The following is a 20,197-nucleotide window of genomic DNA, read 5'->3' as shown; positions in this document are numbered from 1 at the left end:
TCTAATCTATGACACACAGTACAGAAACATGCGAGAAATGGTTGATGATCGATGATATTGAAATCTTTAAGTCTGACCAATTAGGGCGATGTTAGTGATGTTGTGTGGAATTATTTCCCTCCAATTATTTTAGGAGGCGTTTGAGTTTAATCTGTGGCGCTTGTGAAGTATCACGGGAAGCTCATCATGGGTTCAAATATCGCATGTATCAATCCTCCTATGCCTAAAACTGACTATCCTTCTAACACTACGCTAATAAATCATAGCTTTCGATTGACTCAAATCGAGTTTATTGTGCATTACTAAAACGCTCATTCCAAAATTTGAAAACTCATACAACGGTGCAATTAAACAATGAATGCCATATTTTGTCAAGCACTGTTTGCGCGCACCGATTGACAGATCTTTTTCACCGGGCGACACAGCTGTCAGGCTGATGTTATGATTTTACAACACAACATCAAACTGTAAACAAATCGTCTGCGAACGATGCAATCTTTTGTGTGATAATAAACGCCGCCTGTAGTGATAAAGTTGGCTTGCATTTTTTTTACACTTTTTTAAACTACCCCTAGGAGGGTGGGATCATCAATTTTCGTCGAAGTTTGTGCGTGACGCACGGAGCGAATGCGGGCTGGGTGTGTAGTGCTTGACTGGGTGATAACATGTCGTTGTACAAAATACGGTACGTTGAACCTGATTTGTCTGTTGCTCATTGTGATTTCAATTACCTTTAATTGGGGAAACCATTCGCTTTGCAGGGTGGCTGACTTGGAGAACATCTTGGAACAGGATGAGATAGATCTGAAAGTGCTCCGAAGCTTCTGCTTCAATGGTATGAAACGCCCACTGGTTACACCTCTGTTTTCTATGTGGGTCAAGAGCTGTGTAACCCAATTATGCTTCTCCTGTTCCGTAGGCATACCGGACTGCAACGGATTTCGAGCGCTGTGCTGGAAGCTGCTGCTCGGCTATCTGAACCCCAAAAAGTCAACATGGCCAGCGAAGCTTACGAAGCAGCGCGAACTGTACAAACAGTTTGTCAGTGAGTGTTGATAGGCGGTGGTGGAAATCGCTTTCGCTGTTTTTTTTCACGCTGAAACACGCTGCTTTTCTTTCCAGAGGAAATGGTAATTTCGCCCGGCGAACAGGATGGCCCGGAATGTATCGATCATCCGCTGAGCGACGGTCCGGAAAGCAATTGGAGCACGTTCTTCAGGGACAATGAGGTGCTGCTACAGATCGACAAGGACGTGAGGCGGCTCTGTCCCGACATTTCCTTCTTCCAGCAGGCGACCGAGTTCCCGTGCGAGTTTGTGAAGGAGCGCGAGCGAAAGCTGCACGTGCGAGTCGCTCCCACGACGCTCAGTTCCGCCAACGTGGAGCGGAAAGGTGTCGGTATGACCAAGGTAAGCAGAAACAACCGGGCTTTTGTGTTGTTTTTTTTTTTAAATACGTTAATCAACGTTACTTAACAATCCTTTCCAAGTGAGTTAACTAACTAACATCGTCTGTTGTTTTCCCTCACAAAAAAACCACGACGCTCAAAAAGCAAGTAGGTCTAACTAACGCAAACGCAGCTAGTCGGTCTGAAACACAGGCATCTCACCCATCTTCCCATCCTTTTGTAGATCAATCTCATCACGAAACGGGCGACGGAAAGCTACGAAGCGATGGATGCCGGCCAGGAGGCACACTGGGAGGTGGTCGAACGGATACTGTTCCTATACGCTAAGCTTAACCCCGGCCAGGGGTACGTGCAGGGCATGAACGAAATCATCGGGCCCATCTACTACGTGTTCGCGTCCGATCCGCACCTCGAGTATCGCCGGTACGCCGAGGCGGACTGCTTCTTCTGCTTCACCGCGCTGATGAGTGAGATACGGGACTTTTTCATCAAAACGCTCGACGAATCCGAGGGCGGCATCAAGGGCATGATGGCGAAGCTGTCCAACCTGCTGCACGAGCAGGATGCCGAAGTGTGGGAACGGTTGCGGGATCAGGAGCTGTACCCGCAGTACTACAGCTTCCGGTGGCTCACGTTGCTGCTGTCGCAGGAATTCCCGCTCCCAGACGTGCTGCGCATCTGGGACTCGGTGTTTGCCGACGACAAGCGGTACGATTTTCTGATCAAAATATGCTGCGCTATGATACTGTGAGTGTGGGAGTCGCAGGGAGCCGTCGTACCTTCTTGAAAGGAAAATCATTTTTAACTTTACTCTCTTGACAGCTTGCTGCGGGAACAAATATTAGAGAACGACTTCGCCAACAACGTGAAGCTGCTGCAGAACTTTCCACTGATGGACATCAATCTCGTGCTGCGGAAAGCGACCTGTCTCGACTAGCGGTTTCAGTACGTACCGGGGAGGCAATCCACTTTTTGATACATTTATTTTCCATATATGATTATTATTTTTTTATATAAAACACATACACACACTCAACTCTTTCCAATAAAACAGAACAATGAAAACGAATCAATGCAAAATAATACAAATAATTAATAATTACCGAATTTCGGATGCAGCCAGAGGAAAGAAAACACTCACAAAAACGGGACACGGTTTTTCTTCTTTTCACTTAAATTGCAACAGTTTTTTTTCTTCTTCTGTTCGGTCTGGCGCAGTATTACAATCCAGGTTGTGTTGTTCCCGTTGCAAGGTTGCCCTGGCTGCCCTTGTCCTCTCAACAATTGTGGGTTTGTTTGTTTGTTTTGTGTGTGTTTGTGTGTTTACTTTGCTGCCCATGCCCCCCATCATGCATTTGCGCATGTAGTGTAGGTACATAATCATTTTAAATTTCTTGTTTGCTTACTTAGTTAGTTGTTTTGCGATTTTCATTTTTATATATCTTTTTGAAAGAATCAATGACCATTATAATTTTTAATGTGTGTATATATATATACTTGATTCTAGTAATATTTCCACGCTATACTAATAAGTAGTAAGTCTTTTAATTTGTTGTTATCTTGCGTACGATTTACTTTTTTGTTTTCTGTTTTTAGTTTCTCTTTTTCTATTAACTCATGTTCTATGCAGAAGTTCAATTGTTGTAACATACACACACGCATTATCTTTCGCGCTTCCTCTGTTTTGTTTTTCTTTCTCTTTAGGTTGTTTGTTTTATGTTCGTGCTTTTCCCATTGTTTTCTATAGTTTTGTTCCTGCTGGAACGTAGCACTGTTACTGGTTTGTGTTCCGTTATAGCTACTCTGTAGTTTGTTGCTTTCTCAATTACAGCTCCTGCTTAAAAATATATTTTTCGACAATGCCTCCTATTTTGTATATATGCTCTCCCTTACAATCTATAACTTGCGGGGTTATCATAACGCTTCTCTCTGTGTTTTGTGTGTGTGCGTGTTTGTTGTGTATGATTTGCCAGTTTGAAATCCATTTAGTTTTCTCGTGCACGGTAAACACTTTCACGTCTTCCTGTTCGGTTTTCATTTCCTTCTTTTTTCCCACTTTCATCCTTAGATTCGAATGCTCCGGTAACACGTGACTCTCATCATTGGTCTTACATATTTGTTTAATATATTTTTTTGTGTTTTTTTCTGTCATTTTTGTCAACACATTTGATTATCATTTCGAAACACTTTTCATAACTTCTCCTTGTTTTTATTCCGTTTCTTTCGCTCATATCCGTTTGTTTGTTCCTATCTATTCTTTTAATGGTTGTCTGCGTGTTTTTTGTTTGCTGTTTGGAACGTGTTTCCTGTTTTGAAGGTTTTAGTATATTTGGTTAACTTCTTTTGCATGTTTTGAATATCGCACGATCGATTCATTCAACACGCTTGAACGACGATAAATCGTTTCGGGAGAAACCTAACATAATTGCAGGTTGTGTCCGTTAGTATATTTATATATTTAGTGATAAATTTGTTCGTCTTTCTTCCCTCGTTCGCTCCGTCGTAGCCTAATTTGGTGGTGGGATGTGGTTTTGTGCTTCGTGGTTTACTTGCGTTTTGTTTTGTTGCTAATGCTGAGTGTGTAGATTATGCATTTGGGGTTTGGTTTTCCCTTTTTGTTACTTGCTGCTACTCGACCGGAGGGAGGAGGCTAAAATTGACATTTTTACTTTAAAGGGTTGATGTCGTTTGCAGAGAAAAGGAGCCAGTAAAACCAGTTCTCCTCCGCTTTGTGGATTATTGGTTGAACGATCGGTATAGAATCGGTATATAGGGGTAGTGAAAGAGAGAGAGTTGTTTTTACTTGTTGAATTGGAGTTTGAGCAAAGATAAGGTCCAACAGGTGGTAAAAGATGTTTTCTCCAGGCGGTTTTTCTTATACAGTATACAGAGTGTGCACAGTTGTGTAATAGTGGAAGTGGTAATAGTAGTAGAAGTAGTAGCAGCAGTAGTAGTAGTACAAAACACTGGAAATGAAAATCGATCACTACCTAACTGTTGCTGTCTAAGTCTTTGGAAATGTCTCACTACATTGTGTTGTTGTTTTGAAGGTTTGTTTTCTGAACACGTCCAAATTCGATAAGGATTTCTTTAGATAGGTGTTGAGTTTGGTTTAGTTTTTTCTTCAATTTTCTGTTCTACAAATTTTGTATTTTTTTCCTTCTAATTTTTTAGGTATATACTTTTTTCTTTTGTTTGTATGCTTTTCAGGCAAATGCTACCCATCCAACGGTATGGAAATATCCATAACAATCAGACAGCAATTTGCTTACGGCGTATAGAGCGTGCTTTAGTTATAAGTTGCCCGAATACTCTGCGACAGTGTTAGTGCTAGGGGAGTACCTTTGTGTCTTCCTTGTCTTTCTACTAACACTTACGTGTAAGGATATAGAGAGGATGAGATAGAAGAGCATAAGAGTAAATGTCGAAGGTTTGTTTTTTTCTGTTTCGTAGTAAAAAGTGAGAGGATAGCATGAGGTTAGTAGAATAGAGATTGTTTCACTACAAAAGGTGTCACGAGGTGTGCTTGATTTATTGTTTTTTTTTTCCTTAAAATTTGGTGAAAAATCGGACATACGTTACGGATGTTCCGCAAAAGGATCCTAAACGAACCGAGCGTATTTAGGTTTGGTGTTTGATACGCCGGATGTTCTATACTTTAGTGGTAGTAACGAGAGTGAAAAGGGTGTATAGATTCTTTTTTTGTAGAAGGTTAACGCTTTTCTTATATGTTTTTTCACTTTGTTATGTTCCTTCTCTTGGATCGATTCAATTGTTCTATTAATCGTTATGCTTGTTTTATTTTTTTTTTGTTTTTTTGTGTTTGTTTGTTGTTTTCTAAGACTAGAACACTACGAGCTCAAATTTGGTTAAATTTTGTCTTTTCTGTTTCATTTTTCATTTTCTTTTTTGTTTCTCTGACTTGACAAGCTTCACTTAGATAATACAAATTCCGTTCTTTTTTATCTCATTCCACTGATAAACAGTAAGTTTTCTTGCTTTGCACTCATTAGCCTTCGTTTTGCAGACTTTCTCTTGCTCTTGTTAGCTTACGTTTTGAAATCTCTTCGTACTGCTAAGCACACTGTTGATTTATTTGTTTGTTTGTTTGTTTTCTCCTTCCGGTTTGTATTACGAATGCATACTGCGTGATTCTACCTTGGAACATTTAGCTCATGGAACGTTGGTTTTGATTTCGTATTGTTTTGTTTTTTTTTTGTGTGTTTTTCCTACGGCAAACTAATTTTGTTAACGCGCGTTTTCGGGTGCTTTCGATCCGTGTTGCCCGTAAGCGTGTTGGGTGCGGCATTTCAAGTTTTGTATGTCTTGTCTTTCCAACCTTTCGGAGCACTTTTTTCCCTGATAAACACATCCGCATACCGGCAACGAAAGGCTTAGGCGCTTGAGAATCACATGCGGCTGTTAGGTATGCGTGTATGTACGTTTATGTGTGTGTTCTTTTTCCCTCGTTAGTGTGTCAAGGAATGGGACAGTGATACGAAAGGATCAAGAGCACTCGCTCCGCCAAAAAATGCTCGTTAGTTTTATAGTATAGAGCGTTAACAAGGGTATTTCCCCCTCAGGATCGTTTTTGAAAAGGGAACATAAAAGTGACACACACACAGACAGACCCACTCACACAAGTTCAATCGAAACGGTGGCAGGATTTAATGATAGACAAGATTCGATGCAAGGGAATGGAAACATTGGATACGACGACTTTCAAACGGCAACAAAAGCATCATCCGCCCAAGTGGCACCGACCAACCGACCGAAGAAATCAGGTTTCTATTCACGCAAGGCAACTGGCTAATGGCAGTGCGCATCACACCCGGGAGGACAAACTTCAAACGCGGTTAAAGATCACACTTTCAACGTTCGAGTAGTGTGTGTGTGTGTGTATGGTCGGTTCGTTAGTTCACTGGCATCGGGGTTTTTTTCCCGGTACAGTGCAACCCGAGATTGGAAAAAGTTTGATCTCTGCGAGCGCTCCGGAAGGAGTCGCGGCAGCTAGGCAACGCGGGACAGCCTTTCCTTTGAAGCTGCAAACCGTGGAGTGAAATAACAATCGCTCGCAAACTTCTGTATCACGGGAAAGTTTTTTTTTCATGCTCACTGAGCAAGCTTGTTGTTGTTGTCATTGTACTAGACGAACAGAGTACCCTTGGTAGGACGGGTTCTTCCATTTTATTCCCGTCAATAGATATTGCTTCGAGCGATTAAATAATGCTGCAACAGAGGTTACCAAAAACCGGTGCACAATCTACGACTAAAGCACTACTTAGCTTGATTTTCCGGTCGGCTAAACAGGAACTGGCGAGAATTTTGGGAACTATAATTGTATCCTTCACCCGGAACGCACTTTCGCGGGAGCTTCTCACTAGGACACCGCGTCAGTAAACAGCAAAACACCAAAACAGCAAAGCACCAGAAAACAAGGCCGTCGGCCATTTTTAAATCGCTCCTCGAGCCTACCTAAAACAAGTGGAACGGAACAAGGACGTCCAAACCAATGCAAAGTAAGCGAACGTGCCTTTTCAAAGCCTGCTTGACCCGCACACCATTCATATACGCAAACAAGTGTATGTACAAACGTTAACCTCAGCAGGCGACGCCGTTGCTTACTCCTATCACCACTACACAGGCAGTGAGGCAGTGCTGCCAGCGATGCCAAGCCGACGAAGCCGAAGATACCCGAGCCCGGCACGATCACAAAATGGTGGTGATCTGGGCCGAGCCGGACGCGTAGTTGCTACCGTCGCCGATCAGATTCTCCAGATGCTGCTGCGGCAGATGGTGGTACTGCTGATAGTGGTGCTGCTGGTGCGTATGATGGTGATGGTGATGGTAGTGATGGTGCTGCTGCTGCTGCGGATGTGCCGCCCCGGATATGCACGTGATACGGTCCGGGACGATCGAGTCCTCGAAGTCACTGTTGCTGCTCACGGTACGGTGGTAGTGTTGGTTTTGCTGCTGCTGCGAGGACGAAGAGCGCTCATTGCGACCGCCACTGCCGCCGCTGCGATGGCTGGAGGAGTAGCTGGCGACGCGCCCTATCGAGTTGCGCTCCTTGGAAGTGCTGGTGCTACCACCTGCTCCGGTTGCTCCCCCACCACCACCACCACCGCTGGCTCCTCCCGCACTGGCGTAGGAATGGTAGTAGTGTCCGGATGCGGCCATACCACCCGATTGCTAGGTGTGGGTCGAGTGCGAGTGCGCCACCGATATGGAGGTGGTCATCGCGAACGGGCCCTCGTCCTTGCGGCGCTTGTCGAGCGAATCGTACAGCGGGAACTCGCAGCACAGGATGAACTTAAGTGCCCGCGGGACCTCCGCATAGATTGCGGGCGGGATCGGTATCAGAGGCGACGTGCACGCCTTGTACTTGCGGTACTCCAGATCGCTGTTGGCGATTGAGGGGAGAGTTGGAAAACAGAGATTAGGATTATAATTTAGTAGAAAAAACATAATTTAAATTTGAACAGGAAAAGGTAACATTTTAATTCTTGGTTAGTTATTATTGGTTAAACACGATTTGAACCAGATGGAATCAATTCAAAGATTTTATGTCCTGAGACTGTTTCAGATATCATCCACTGCGGCAGCAGTCCATAAACTATGTGACCGAAAGACCCAAGCATTACAAAAATGCTCGTAGAGTTCGTGAAGATCCAACTTGATGGAAATAAATGAAGGTTAAAGAGCCGCTATCTAGACAATATGCGGCCGGCGAGCCGTACTTTACCCACCAGCTTTCGATCTTGTTCTAGCTTAGTTCTACAGCTATTTTTGGTCTTTCTCACTCAAGTCGTTCTGGGGTGTGTCGCAGGGTATATTTGACTTTTAAAATAGCTGGAATTGGGCTATTCAATTCTATTCATAACAAACTCGTTTCATTCATCTTTTGAAATCAAAACGGACTTGCTGGGAAGTAGGTTTGAGAATACTCACTGTTTTCAGCGACTTAAATGTAATTTGAATGCTTATATAATTCTTTTGAGATTCATAAAAAAATCTTTTAGCTACTGATAAAGGTAAAGAGTTAGCAGCCTTATAATCAGTGTTGCAAAATGTCACTGTCAATGTCATAAAAAATCTGATTGAAACAAAATACCTATCAGCGTCACACAATTGCGATATGCTTCATGACATTTTTAAGACCATCGCTTGGTCATAGTGACATAGTTTTTTTTAATGTGATCAGTTTTGCAAAGTGTCACTGACATAATCATGATAAATTCCGGCTGAAACCATCATGTTAGCGTCACGAGCTCTACTGTAATGATCAGAGGCGAGCCTCAAACAGTTGGTACGACCATCACATGATTGGTGACATTGTGAGCAAATAACTCTTGGTCAGTCACTTAGTCGCAACATTCTGAGTCGGTGATCATCACGATGGTCATAGGAGATATGCGATGTGTGCGTGTGGTTCCAAGAAACAAAATGAGCATGTTTTCTCGCTCTGTTTGACCCGACAGAAAATCAGAACGGATAGAGGGAGAAAGCATGCTTATTTTGTTGTTTGAGCCCACACTCCTAGTATATTTCAAGAATGTCGTGATTATCGCCGATGAAAATGTCGTGATCAAGTGAGTGACCAAGAGTTGGGTGCTAATCAAAATGTCACGAAACATGTGATTGATTCTCCAACTGTTTGAGTCTCGTTACTGATCTTCTTAATTGTGCATGTGAGCTGATTTGAGCATCGTTTCAGTCATGAATGGTGGTGACTGAAAGCGTACGAACAGACGGCGTCCACGGGCCTGCCCACGCCCGAATGCAGAGCCGATAGCATACGATTCTATCTTCACCATTAACATGAGAGAGGCAGAGTGTAGCAGATTTACTGCTAACAGTAGGTCATATCTAACTTAGCATTGCCAAAAGCCAGGTAAAAAGACGTTAACCACCAGAAGCGCAGGCGCATAGCCAGCAGCCAGGTAAAGAAACGTTAAACACCAGAAGCGTAAACGTTCTCGTGTTTTACCTCAGAACATAAATAAGGAAAACGCGCCACAGATAAGCAATTAAACTTCCGTAAAACTCAGGCATAAACAGGAAAACGTTCGCTACATCCACAATGCACGGATAGTTGATAAAACACAGGCACGCAGGGTATAATTTAAGAAACACCTGTAAAAAAAACCCAAACCCGGAAAACCAAACGAAAGCTCACATTTGACAAACATCTGGTTGTCAAATGTGTCACAACTTTCACACCATCTATCTTATAAATAAAGCTCGAATTGATGGCGAAGTCAGTTCACCTTCCATAGACACGTAGATCACTCGTGTTCTGGTGCATCTCACCAATTTGCAGATTCCGCCGAAGGCTCTGCCCAATTTGATAATCACTTTTGGTTATCAGCTGTTCAGTCAGTTGACCGATCAGCATTACCCTCATCGAAATAAAGTGCACGTTTGCACTAGTTCCACCCAACTTCTCCCACGGTGTCCGATTCCGCCTCGGTCATCAACTCGACGCGCAAGGTCGATCCAGTCCGCGATTCCGCCGACGTAAGCAAGTGCTTCTTTTCGAACTTAGCGTAAGTGTGAACAGGTTGACGTAACCGATACGCGACAAATGTGTTTTCATTTTGGTGTCGCGTTCCGTACGATCCCCTTCCTCGTCCCACACCCTTTCACTGTGCTCCGCGCATTGACTCACCGAAACGGTTTGAGAAGCGCGGCCGAACCTACCACAAGAGCTTATACCACGAACGTACCCGAAAGGTGTGCATGCTTCACTCATCAGGATCTAAAGGCAAGGACAAGGCAAAAGAGACACAGAAAAAATTCTCACATGTCCTTTTGATGCGTTGTCTATGCGTCTCGCTCGGAATCACAGCGGCATACGGCAGGTAAGCAGTACAAATGCTGCTACCTGATACGCACACATGTTTATCGAACACAACCATTCTGTGCGACTCGGTAAACTTCACGAGGATGCCGGAACAAAAGGGCGCAGGCTTTTTCATGATTTTGTATGACTTCGGCTGTTTTGGACTACGCGTGTAGGCGCTCGCAAACAGTGGCAGTTGGCAGCACTGTTCACAGCCAGAAAAAATCATGCTAAGCTAAGCTTGTCATTCAGAGTATCGCGTTGGACTCAAGAATTCGCATGTCGCGTTCGGCATGTCATGCACGCACTTTTATTGAGTATCAGCAATGAGCATCAAGCTACCACGGATATGTTCATCGTTTTCGTTGGTGAAAATCTCGTGATGCTCGTTGCATTTTGCAGTACTGCATTTAATCGAACTTTCAAACGAATAAAAGTGATCTAGTCTTTTAAAAAATTATGCCACACATGAGCTTAAAATGAGTCCTTGTTTATTTAACCCTTCTTCTGACTCATTACGCACATCACAATCGTTCTTCACGTATGACTCATTGCGCACATCACTATGGTTCATTACTTACTTCTTAGATGAACCACCTTCCAATGAAAACCACAAATTAATGTGGGTATGTATGGTTAATGACGCGTGTACTATAAACAATAATTGATTACCAATTAGAAGAAAGGGAACACACTGTGAATACGCACACACAGATTGTCAAACAATAAACAAAATACTACCATAAAATGACACATCTTTGCCAGCTGAATGTGTGGACGAAGAAATGAGCAAACTATACAAAAACTAAAATCCTCCGATTACCTCCACAACCTGTAACAGATGTTACTGCAAGCAATCAAACATCCATAACTTTCACCAAGCAATGCATCGTAGTCATCACCACCATCGGACCCACTCCGAGCTCTCAGCAATAAATAAACCAATCATTTTAATCTTAAACGCTACCAATTTGCTTCCCTTCATAACACAGCGGGGCATAACAGATCCATCGTGTAGCGTAATCGTGGCCATAAATCGACCAAAAAGCGGAATCCAATTCCCCACCCACAATGCATGCCGACGTCTCGCTCGTTTCGGGTGTTTATCACGTTTGCTTACGTGACCAAAAAGCTTCACTAGTCCAACCTCCCCTTCACACACCCAAATTATTTGAAGGTTGAAGGCGTACGTACAATCATTGCTCGGCAGGAGAAACAACAACCGAAAAACTCCATTCCCACTTTCTTAGCGTGACCACAAGACTTGCTCTTTTCCTTTCCACTCGGGCGAAAGTAGTTATCGTTCGATTGGTGCTAGGCACGCAATGAGACTGCCTTCCGTTCTGGTTGAATAAAGCTAGTTCACAGCAAGCAAAAAAAAAAAACGAGCACGCTTCACTCTCGCCAAAGATTTGCGCCGTTTGCGTTTGTTTTGCATTTGTTTCCCGGGCTTTCTGGATCAAGGTGGAAGCGGTTCCAGCGGGAGTACGCCTTTGTCAATCGAGTTGTTATGCTTATGCGTCTCGTTCATTTTACTTTCTATTATCGTTGTCTATTTTTTGCTCACATCGTTTGGTTTCCTGCAGCAATATGAAATTGATTTCCTTTTCCCAGGAACTGCTCATTTTAGGTGGAATTATTTCACAATGTTGGAGCGTGGAGTTTCATGGACGAATGTTCCCAGAAGTGTTTATATTTGTGCTCGCGATTCACGGTTTTCCACTGGCTCCACTCATCCTGCATTAATCTTGTGCCTTATGTAAACAGACTCTTCAGAGGGTAAGGGAGCAGACAAAAAAAGCCTCGATTTTTCCCCTTGGGTTTGAGTGTTCGAAAGCAAATACAATTAATTGAAAGATTATGTCTTTGTCACCCGGCGACCCGGGAAAATATTTACGACAATCTTGGAAAAACATAAATCGCTTGTCACTCACAATCAGTGTACAGTAATGCTCTCGCAAGACCCGGTCGCCCCGGGGAAAATGGACAAGGGAACGTTAAATTAACGCACCAGACAAGCTGACGCCAACAGCAAACATTGCCACCAACGGGAGTGGGACACCATTTTGCGAAAGAATCAACGCCCCGGTCAAACCTTCGCTCCCTCTTCACTAACATTTCGGGCATCCCTTTATGGCTCTTCGTGTTGGTTTGATGCTATTATGTTTTGAACTGGTTTCAAGCTCCATTTTTGATAAAAAGGAATTTGTTTCTCGGAATGTGTGTATGTGTGCGTTATCTGTTAAGATGTCACAATACTTACTCCCGGTACTTCTCGTCCGCCGACCGCTCCCGGACCGGGATGCCGGACAGGAAGAGGATGATAAGGGTCGTAAAGATCGGCGACAGGATAGCGACCCATTCGATGCCCTCGATGACGTTCAGCGAAATTACGAAGATGCCCCACCAGATAACGATCTCGCCGAAGTAGTTCGGATGGCGTGACATCCTCCAAAGGCCTGTGAACAAACAAAAAAGGAAGAGAAAGATGAACACACCGAGAAAAGGTTAAAAAAGGGACGCGTGTGAAGGGAAATTGATACGCTGCCGGGAGAAAGCGAACATGAAGCTCGATGGAGCGAATGTAGCGGGTCAACCAGGGGCAGAGATAACACCACCACAAAACGTAGAAGAACGAGAAAACAGATAAGTGAAGGTTCAACCTGAGAAGGGATGATACAAATTTGGAGCAATAAAAAAAAGTAACGATTAAAGGTTTGCTTGGCTAATCGCGTTTTGATAACAGTGCACAGCACGGACGACTAACCAAGTTAGTGGGAAACCGATTGGGACGAAGATGAGCGCAGAAAGATGGAGGAGTGGCAAGGTTGTCATAAAATTCAATAAATGTCGCACGTGTCAGGTGCTTTTAGGGGCAATATTTTGGTGGTGGTGGTTTATTTTTTTGTGTTTTTTTGAGCCAAGTTGTCCGAAACTTTTTCAAACCTTTTTGCTTGTTGCTAAATAACGAAGGGATACACTTCACATTCTGTTTCGTGCTATTTTACGAGCCGAACGAGGGACATAATGAGATCAATTTTGTTAAAAATGTTTAATAAAAGGCTTTCAAGAGAGTTTGTGTAATGCAAATTGCATAATTTACAGGCTCAATTTGGGAGAATTTCTCAATAAAACGCTTAGATGTATGCAACATGCTAAATTAATATCTTTAACATTACTTATTACGTATATTTTCAGGATGATTTTTATAAATTGTCAAATTAAATGTCAAACAATTTTTGTTTCTCAAGTAAAATATAATAAATCAACTGAACACTTTCCACATCAACTTAAAAAAAATTAACCAGTGAAATGAACCAGTATCAATCCATCTGGATCATTCGTAATTTGATACCGATAGCTTGATATTTTTCATTTCTTATCTTCAATTTTCTCTTTCTCTCACCCTTCCAAACCCTTTCCCGACTCTACCCACATTACTGCAAATAAAGAGTTATTACTTTTCAACACACTGAAGTGAACCCACGCGCAACCACTTTAATCGCTTCTGGGCGAGTTACTTTCACCGGCACTCCGGAGGACACTTTTGGAACGGTGTGGGGGCCAGAGAAATAACATTGTGCATAAATATGCTGCCCATACTTCTACCCCGAACAGGAAGATAAATCCCGCGGATCGAGCTAATGCTACGGACACATCATGCGACCGCCGTAATGATATCATTATACAACGTTACCGAAGGCGTTCATGCTCGACGTTTTCAGTGCATATTTTTATCCCCCCATAATGACGAGGAAAGGAAGAGAAAGTATTTCTGGTTTTTATTTATTCAACTTTTTTTTTGCCTCCCTTTCGGTGACACATGACACGACCTTCATTTGAACCTTTTGGAGGCAGTTTTTTTGTTGCACGCTGCTCTTTCTCACTCGCTCCATTCGAATGATGGATGGAAATTTCAAGGTGAAAGACGTGTAAGATTGTTCCTTTCGCCCTGCACAGACACTGAGCCTGACGGTAGAAAGGGGTTATCACCCAAACAGTGCACGTCCCTTTCGTGAGGGCTTACGCTAGCCGCCCACCAGCGCGTACCTCCGTTTGCCCGATGTATCTTTCTGCCAGCTTTCTTAGTCCCCCGAGTGAACCCTTTTTTTGCGGCGCGCTTGTGGTGTATAAAGAAACGATAAAGAGCCGCTCCCTGCAAGAAGGGGCACACAGGGCTTAAGCAAAGTCAAAAGTGCACAACGATGAGCCCAATAGCCGAAGCATCTTTGCAGCTCACGTCGTGCACGGCACCAGCGCGGGGGGCTGCAAAGATGCTTGCCCGACTGCGAATATCCATTCACTGTCCGCAGCTTTCATTTAATTATCTTTCCGCTCGCAGAACGTGCCACCGGCGCGGGCGGACCCGACCAGATGTAAATTGTTTTCGCTTGCCAGCGTCGATGCTTCTCGTATTCCCGACCGTTGCTCCGTCAGCTGGAGTGGAAAATTAGGCACTTGCGAAATAATTAAAAATCACTTTGCGACGAGAGACAGAAACAGCAAGAGCATAGAGCAAAATAGAGCGGGACCGAACGTCATGGGCACAGCCGTGGATGGGTGCAGTGGGTCGGAAAGGTGATCTTTTGTTTGGCAGCAACTGGGACTGCGATTGCGACCGACCGGTGTGGCTCGTGAGTAATTACTTTGCCGTAATTTGCTGTGATGAATGCGTTTGGATGATTCCTGCTTTTGTTTTTAGTTTTATAGTGTTGCAGATGAAATAATTTCGCGTTTGAAAGAGGCTTTGTGCGACTTTTTCAACTTGCGCTGTGGGAGGTTGCGCTGAATGCGTTTCAGTTATTTGTAATTAAAAGCAAAAGGAATTTAATCTCAAAAAGGGATTAATCGTTTTTTGTGCGTGTGCGCAATATTTCAATGCTTTTCACTCCATTTGTATCTCCTGAGACTTGGTAAAAACATTTGGAAAGTACGAGGTTCATATATTTTAAAAAGTAATATTTGTTCTTTTATCGAACAACATAATTGAAATGACTTTTTTAAGCTTCTAAATTATCATTTAGAAAATCAAAGGTTGAACGGTGTCATGAAGGAAACAAAGTCTTGTTTGAAGTGATAAATTTAATGTTATTATTTATGATATTTTCATTATTTTTCATAATTATTTTCATGATATTTCATATTTAAACTCAAATGGCTTCAAGTCAACATTGAAAGAGATTATAATACTGTTGCATACCTTCAGGCGCTTTACAAAACCATGCAATGGTTGATATTCTACTGTTTGCTTGAACAAATCAATGTCTTGTGTACAAAAAAATATGAAAAATATACAAAACATAAACTCCCAAACTTCAGAAGCATTAGATCTTTATAAAAAAAACCCCATTGTTACGCCATCCTTTCCCCCCGGCTAAATCAATGTCCTTGAGGCCCAGTCTCCTGTCAAGATCTGCCACGTTCCAACCCACTCGCCGGGACAAAGATTCAATTTTGATTTATGCTCAAAATCCATGTCCGGATAAATTCCCTTGCTCCATGCTGTGCATGCCGTACACAATAGCGCGAAGCCTCAGCACGGCACAGCTGACGTGCTTCCTGTCGTGAGTCTTCGCCGTTTCCATTCGCCTTCCGAACTATCCGAACAATGTCAGCCGGCAATACAATGGTTCGTGTCTCCATTTCCTTTCTCATCTTGCTGTGCCTCTCTCGTGCTCTCTCTCTCTCTCTTTTCAGGTCCCTGTCAACGGTGGCCCAGTTTTTCTACGCCATCCACCCCTGCCGATTGGCAGACGATTGTACGATTGGTACGAGTGTGCAGGCAGCCCAGTGCCCTTGCCCTTGACTGTGTGTCTCTTTCACCGTACCCAAGCATGTAGCAAATGATGAGCAAAACGGCTTGAACTATTTCGAACAACGGCAACGGTCGGCTGTGGCAGGCAATCCTGTGCCGCTGCGAGAACAAGGAAATGGATTGTTGTGTGCTGTGCAAACGTTTACGGCCTATCGGTTGATTGGGCACTGTCGTTGTCTCGTACCGAGCAAGTAGTGACCCAAAAAAAAAAACTCCCTCTCAACAAGCCCCCCTTTCGTTCGGAGCTTCGAGACACTCAGCAGAAAGTGTCCCAGTGCCATCTCCCCAAGGGATGCCGGGCTGCAAATGAATGATTTATTTGCTGGCCATAGGGAGGGGCAAAAGGAAACCCGAAACCAGAACCCATCGGGAGTCAAAAGCCAAAGGTATCGGGATGACGCAAGATGTAACAGTGGAGTGCCGGGACGGGACGTAAAATTCGAGGATGGAACCCCGGTGACGTCTAGCTTTCACCGCAATTGTAAATTTAAACCACCAGCCAGCAGCAGTAACAGTTGAGTGGTAATGCCGTACACGACCCTGTCCTGTCGTCGGTGCGTCTACCGCAAGCGTACCCGACTGCGTCGAACAAGTTCACGAGCGTGTGTGACCGCAAAACGGAATGTCGACTGTGTCCAATCCAGCATCAAAGCATGGTCGCGGGCAACGTTGCTAATGGAGACGCCCGGTAGATGTCACCGTGGAGGTGGAGACGCCCGGTGGTTCACAGGGAAAAAGCTCCATGTTCGGTTACGATTTATCCTTTCCACTCGCTCATTCTCGTTCGAGTGTAAATGCTTGACTAATCAGCGAACCCCTGCGTACCCTAGGAACACACCACGACCGCTGTGAACCAACGAAACCATGCGGCTTGTGACATCGAACGCACAGAGAGCAAAGGGGGAAAAGTGCCAATTTAGGTGGATTATCGACAGTCGTATCGGGCTGATAGCGATACGTCCCCCGGGATCACCCCGGGAGAAGAAAAGCGGGCCAATTTAGGTACATGATTAATGAAATAATTATGCAAGGCAGGCAGGCTGAGGACATCTCCGGCGCACAACGCGCTTCGACGAGCGATGTGTTTTAACGTTTCTCTGTAAGTGTGTGCGTGTGTGTGTGTGTGTTTGCTCGAGCTAATGATTGCCGGGAACCGTGCTCCAGTAGTACAGCAATAATGAAACGAGCTTTCAGTGGCGTAATATGACGCATCGCCGCAAAATTGATGAGCGATACGGAGCCGGAGCGCGTGCAGGCCTTAATTATGTCATTTCCCGTGCACAGATGATTGAGTGGATCGTGTGTGCCGATGAGTGGGCTGGGACAAAAAGTGGAAACCATGTTAAGGGCTTTTTGCGTGACTGTGTACGTATTTGTGTATTCTGTTGCATCGGCGATCGTTTGCGGTATTACTAGCCTGCTCATTGTATATCATTATACGTAGACCGATATGGACTGTGCTGTATTTTAATTTAAGTGTTTAAGTATAAAAGTCGTTACTTAAAGCTTTTTTAAAGCATAATGGTTTAATATCGTGAAATTCCCACAGTTCTTAGAAAATGCATAGACCCATGAAGAAATTGTGGCAAAAAGTTAGTAAAAGAAAATATCAAACACTGCTTTACACGAAAGATGAAGTGAACAATGTGTCATTATCATTGTTTTATATCCCTCCCCCTCCCCCCGAAACGACGAATGAATCGAAACAGAGAACAAAAACACTGTCCACTGACGTTTCAGAGCATTGACTTTTAACAGCGCCTTTAAATATGCAATTGGTTTGCTTTCACGCTTGTCCTGATTACTAAGCAGCCTTTACGATAGAAATTGGACGTTTATTTGCATAATTTTAGGCGCTACACAACAACTATCAAAATTGATGAACCAATATAGATCCAATTTATTTTTTCTTTAAAGCTTACTCGAGTGCAAATGTAAACTAATATTGAATGCTTTAAGTTTCATACAGATTTTAATGATTTCTGCACTGTAACTTTTACCACAGAGCATTTCCTCCTGGTCCTGGCTCTTGTCTCAAATGTTTCTCGCTTGAAGTACAATATATTATTCACTTGCATGTTATCTATCCAGCAACCTCCATTCGCAAGCGTCACCAGTGCCTTGTCCACAAAACATTTCCACCCATAAGCAAATATAAATATACGGCCAGACCCCGACAGAAGGGTCATCCCATCTGTCGTATTTTATACAATTGTTTGGCAGTGCAAGCTTACCGAGCCGTACGATGGACGACGGGTGCATAGTTTCGTTGCACATTATGTGCAAAAGCTACCGCTTCTACAACAGCTGCTTCACAACACTGGCGCAGTGAGCTGCAATGGACAGCAGCAGCGGCAAACTTCCGGTAACCGGCCGTCCCACACTGTCGGTCCGGTCGGGCGGAAAAGAACCATACCATTTGGTACGACGTGACGTGCAGCTGGCAGGGATTGATGCAGCCGGTCATTCGTTGTCGGTGATGCGTTCTCTTCATTGCACGAAGCAGCTCATCATTTTTGCATTTCGTTGAAAGCCCCGCGTTGAAAGGGTGGTATCAAAAATTTAAACACTAAATCGGCAGCAAACGGAAGCGTTCCGGCATCCAACGCCATTGTTAAAGCAAAACGGTGGCACACACTTTTTTATCACAGGCAAGTGAACACACCACACAAACATCTCATCTGCCAGTGTCAATATTGACCTTCCTTATAGAGACAAATTTTATGCTTCTTTTCCTGACCTTTCCTCCCATCAAACGCTTCCAATCATTCTAATTTAAACAATATGATTGGGCAAGGGAAAGGGAAATGCGTTCAGCGCCGGAAGTGGTTCGATCGTCTGCAATCTAACGCTCATCAGCGGTGCTGATGAGTTATGGTGTGTTTGCTATTTGAGTGCAAATAGCATCAGTAAACATCGGTGGCTTCTTTCCTTCACATGCCGCCAACAATAGGCTATTGTCATGTTTGGAGTATGGTAACATACATGACGATGAGTTAGACCTTGAACATAAAAAAAACAATATGTACATATACACACCCATAGGATGAAAATCGAGACACACACGACCAAGTTCGCTATGTTTGTGTACGGACAGCACTGCAAAGGGACGGCTTGCAATAGGCAAAAGGACACAAATTCATGCGCTGTATGATAGAGTTTCACCTTTAGCAGGGTCCATGCAGAGCAACCACATTGGCACGATGCCACCCGTGCATGGGTGTCGGTGAGTGTGCGCTTAATTGTTCACAATCGTTTGCATCCATTTCGGTACTGTTTTTTTGTTTTTTTTTTTTTGCCGGGTAAGGGCAATCTTCCATCCAGCAAACAAACAAACCAATCTTCCCCGACGGAACGAATCCGAAAAACAGACAAAAATGGGAGAATAGAGAAAAAAGGAACGTGATCCGATTAGTGTCACCGTTGGAACGGTTGGATCGTAAGCCGGGTTGGACACACACACACACACACATCGGAAGGATGCACCTATTTATTGGATCATAAACGTACCGTTTCTGGCTCGTTTACCACCGTTTCGAGTGATCGATTGCGACACATTGACAAACAAATGGTACGGTTTTGTCAGGGGGGAATGGGTGTGGCTGGAATCGAATGCGATGGAATGTGCAGCAAAGAAGGTCGCTGCAGAATTGCAATGTTTGCAAATCTCCGATCGTAAAGCGGAGAACGATGCACTGCCATTGCAGTGCAGGGATTATTAATTGAACGTAAAACGATTGCCAGTAATTTATTGTGCCACCGCCCGATACGACGCTTAATTGGCGTAATGGATGGAGACAGAATGGTAGGATTTTACTGTTACTGTGTGATTTACAACATGGCGTTCGATTGGATTGGTTGCCGCATTAGATCTCAAAGTAAATAAATTTTTTTGTTTGGGTAATTTATGCTCTTTATCTTAGTTGATTGTTATCAAAATGCTTGTAAACATAAATGTTATTTGATTATTTACTTACTTTCTTTTCCGGTTATTTGATTAGATTTATAAAAAAGTACTCTGTTTTTGTAGCTCTTATTGAAGATTACTTTACAATTTTGAAAGCAAAACAAACATGCTCTATCTTCACTGCTAGCGATGTGACTACCATTTCTTCGTTTCGTTTAAAAT

The 20,197-nt window shown here is 43.6% G+C and overlaps 2 protein-coding genes across 3 annotated transcripts in view; one reads left to right on the top strand and one right to left on the bottom strand.

The window, feature by feature from the left end:
* The first annotated feature begins 441 nt into the window (after nt 1-441).
* Nucleotides 442-2,477, top strand: LOC1276409 (TBC1 domain family member 13). Its single transcript, XM_315752.5, has 6 exons — nt 442-685; nt 762-835; nt 920-1,045; nt 1,123-1,409; nt 1,632-2,155; nt 2,231-2,477. Exons 1-6 carry the CDS (start codon nt 666-668, stop codon nt 2,343-2,345), a joined length of 1,146 nt encoding a protein of 381 aa, XP_315752.5. The 5' UTR covers nt 442-665; the 3' UTR covers nt 2,346-2,477.
* A 613-nt stretch (nt 2,478-3,090) lies between these two features.
* The window catches only part of LOC1276408 (uncharacterized), a 56,007-nt gene continuing 38,900 nt past the window's right edge, over nt 3,091-20,197 (bottom strand). For both annotated transcript variants that reach the window (XM_061641230.1, XM_315751.5), the window contains exons 5-6: nt 12,517-12,712; nt 3,091-7,811 (exon numbers count right to left, since the gene is read on the bottom strand). In XM_061641230.1, the coding sequence (XP_061497214.1) occupies nt 7,601-7,811; nt 12,517-12,712 (407 nt within the window). In that variant the 3' untranslated portion in view covers nt 3,091-7,600. The remainder of the gene's footprint in view (nt 7,812-12,516; nt 12,713-20,197) is intronic.

The sequence above is a fragment of the Anopheles gambiae genome, chromosome 2 (assembly GCF_943734735.2).
Source record: "Anopheles gambiae chromosome 2, idAnoGambNW_F1_1, whole genome shotgun sequence".
Taxonomy (NCBI): Eukaryota; Metazoa; Arthropoda; class Insecta; order Diptera; family Culicidae; genus Anopheles; species Anopheles gambiae.
The sequence above is the reverse complement of the archived record's forward strand: the minus strand, read 5'-3'. Positions and strand labels throughout refer to the sequence as shown.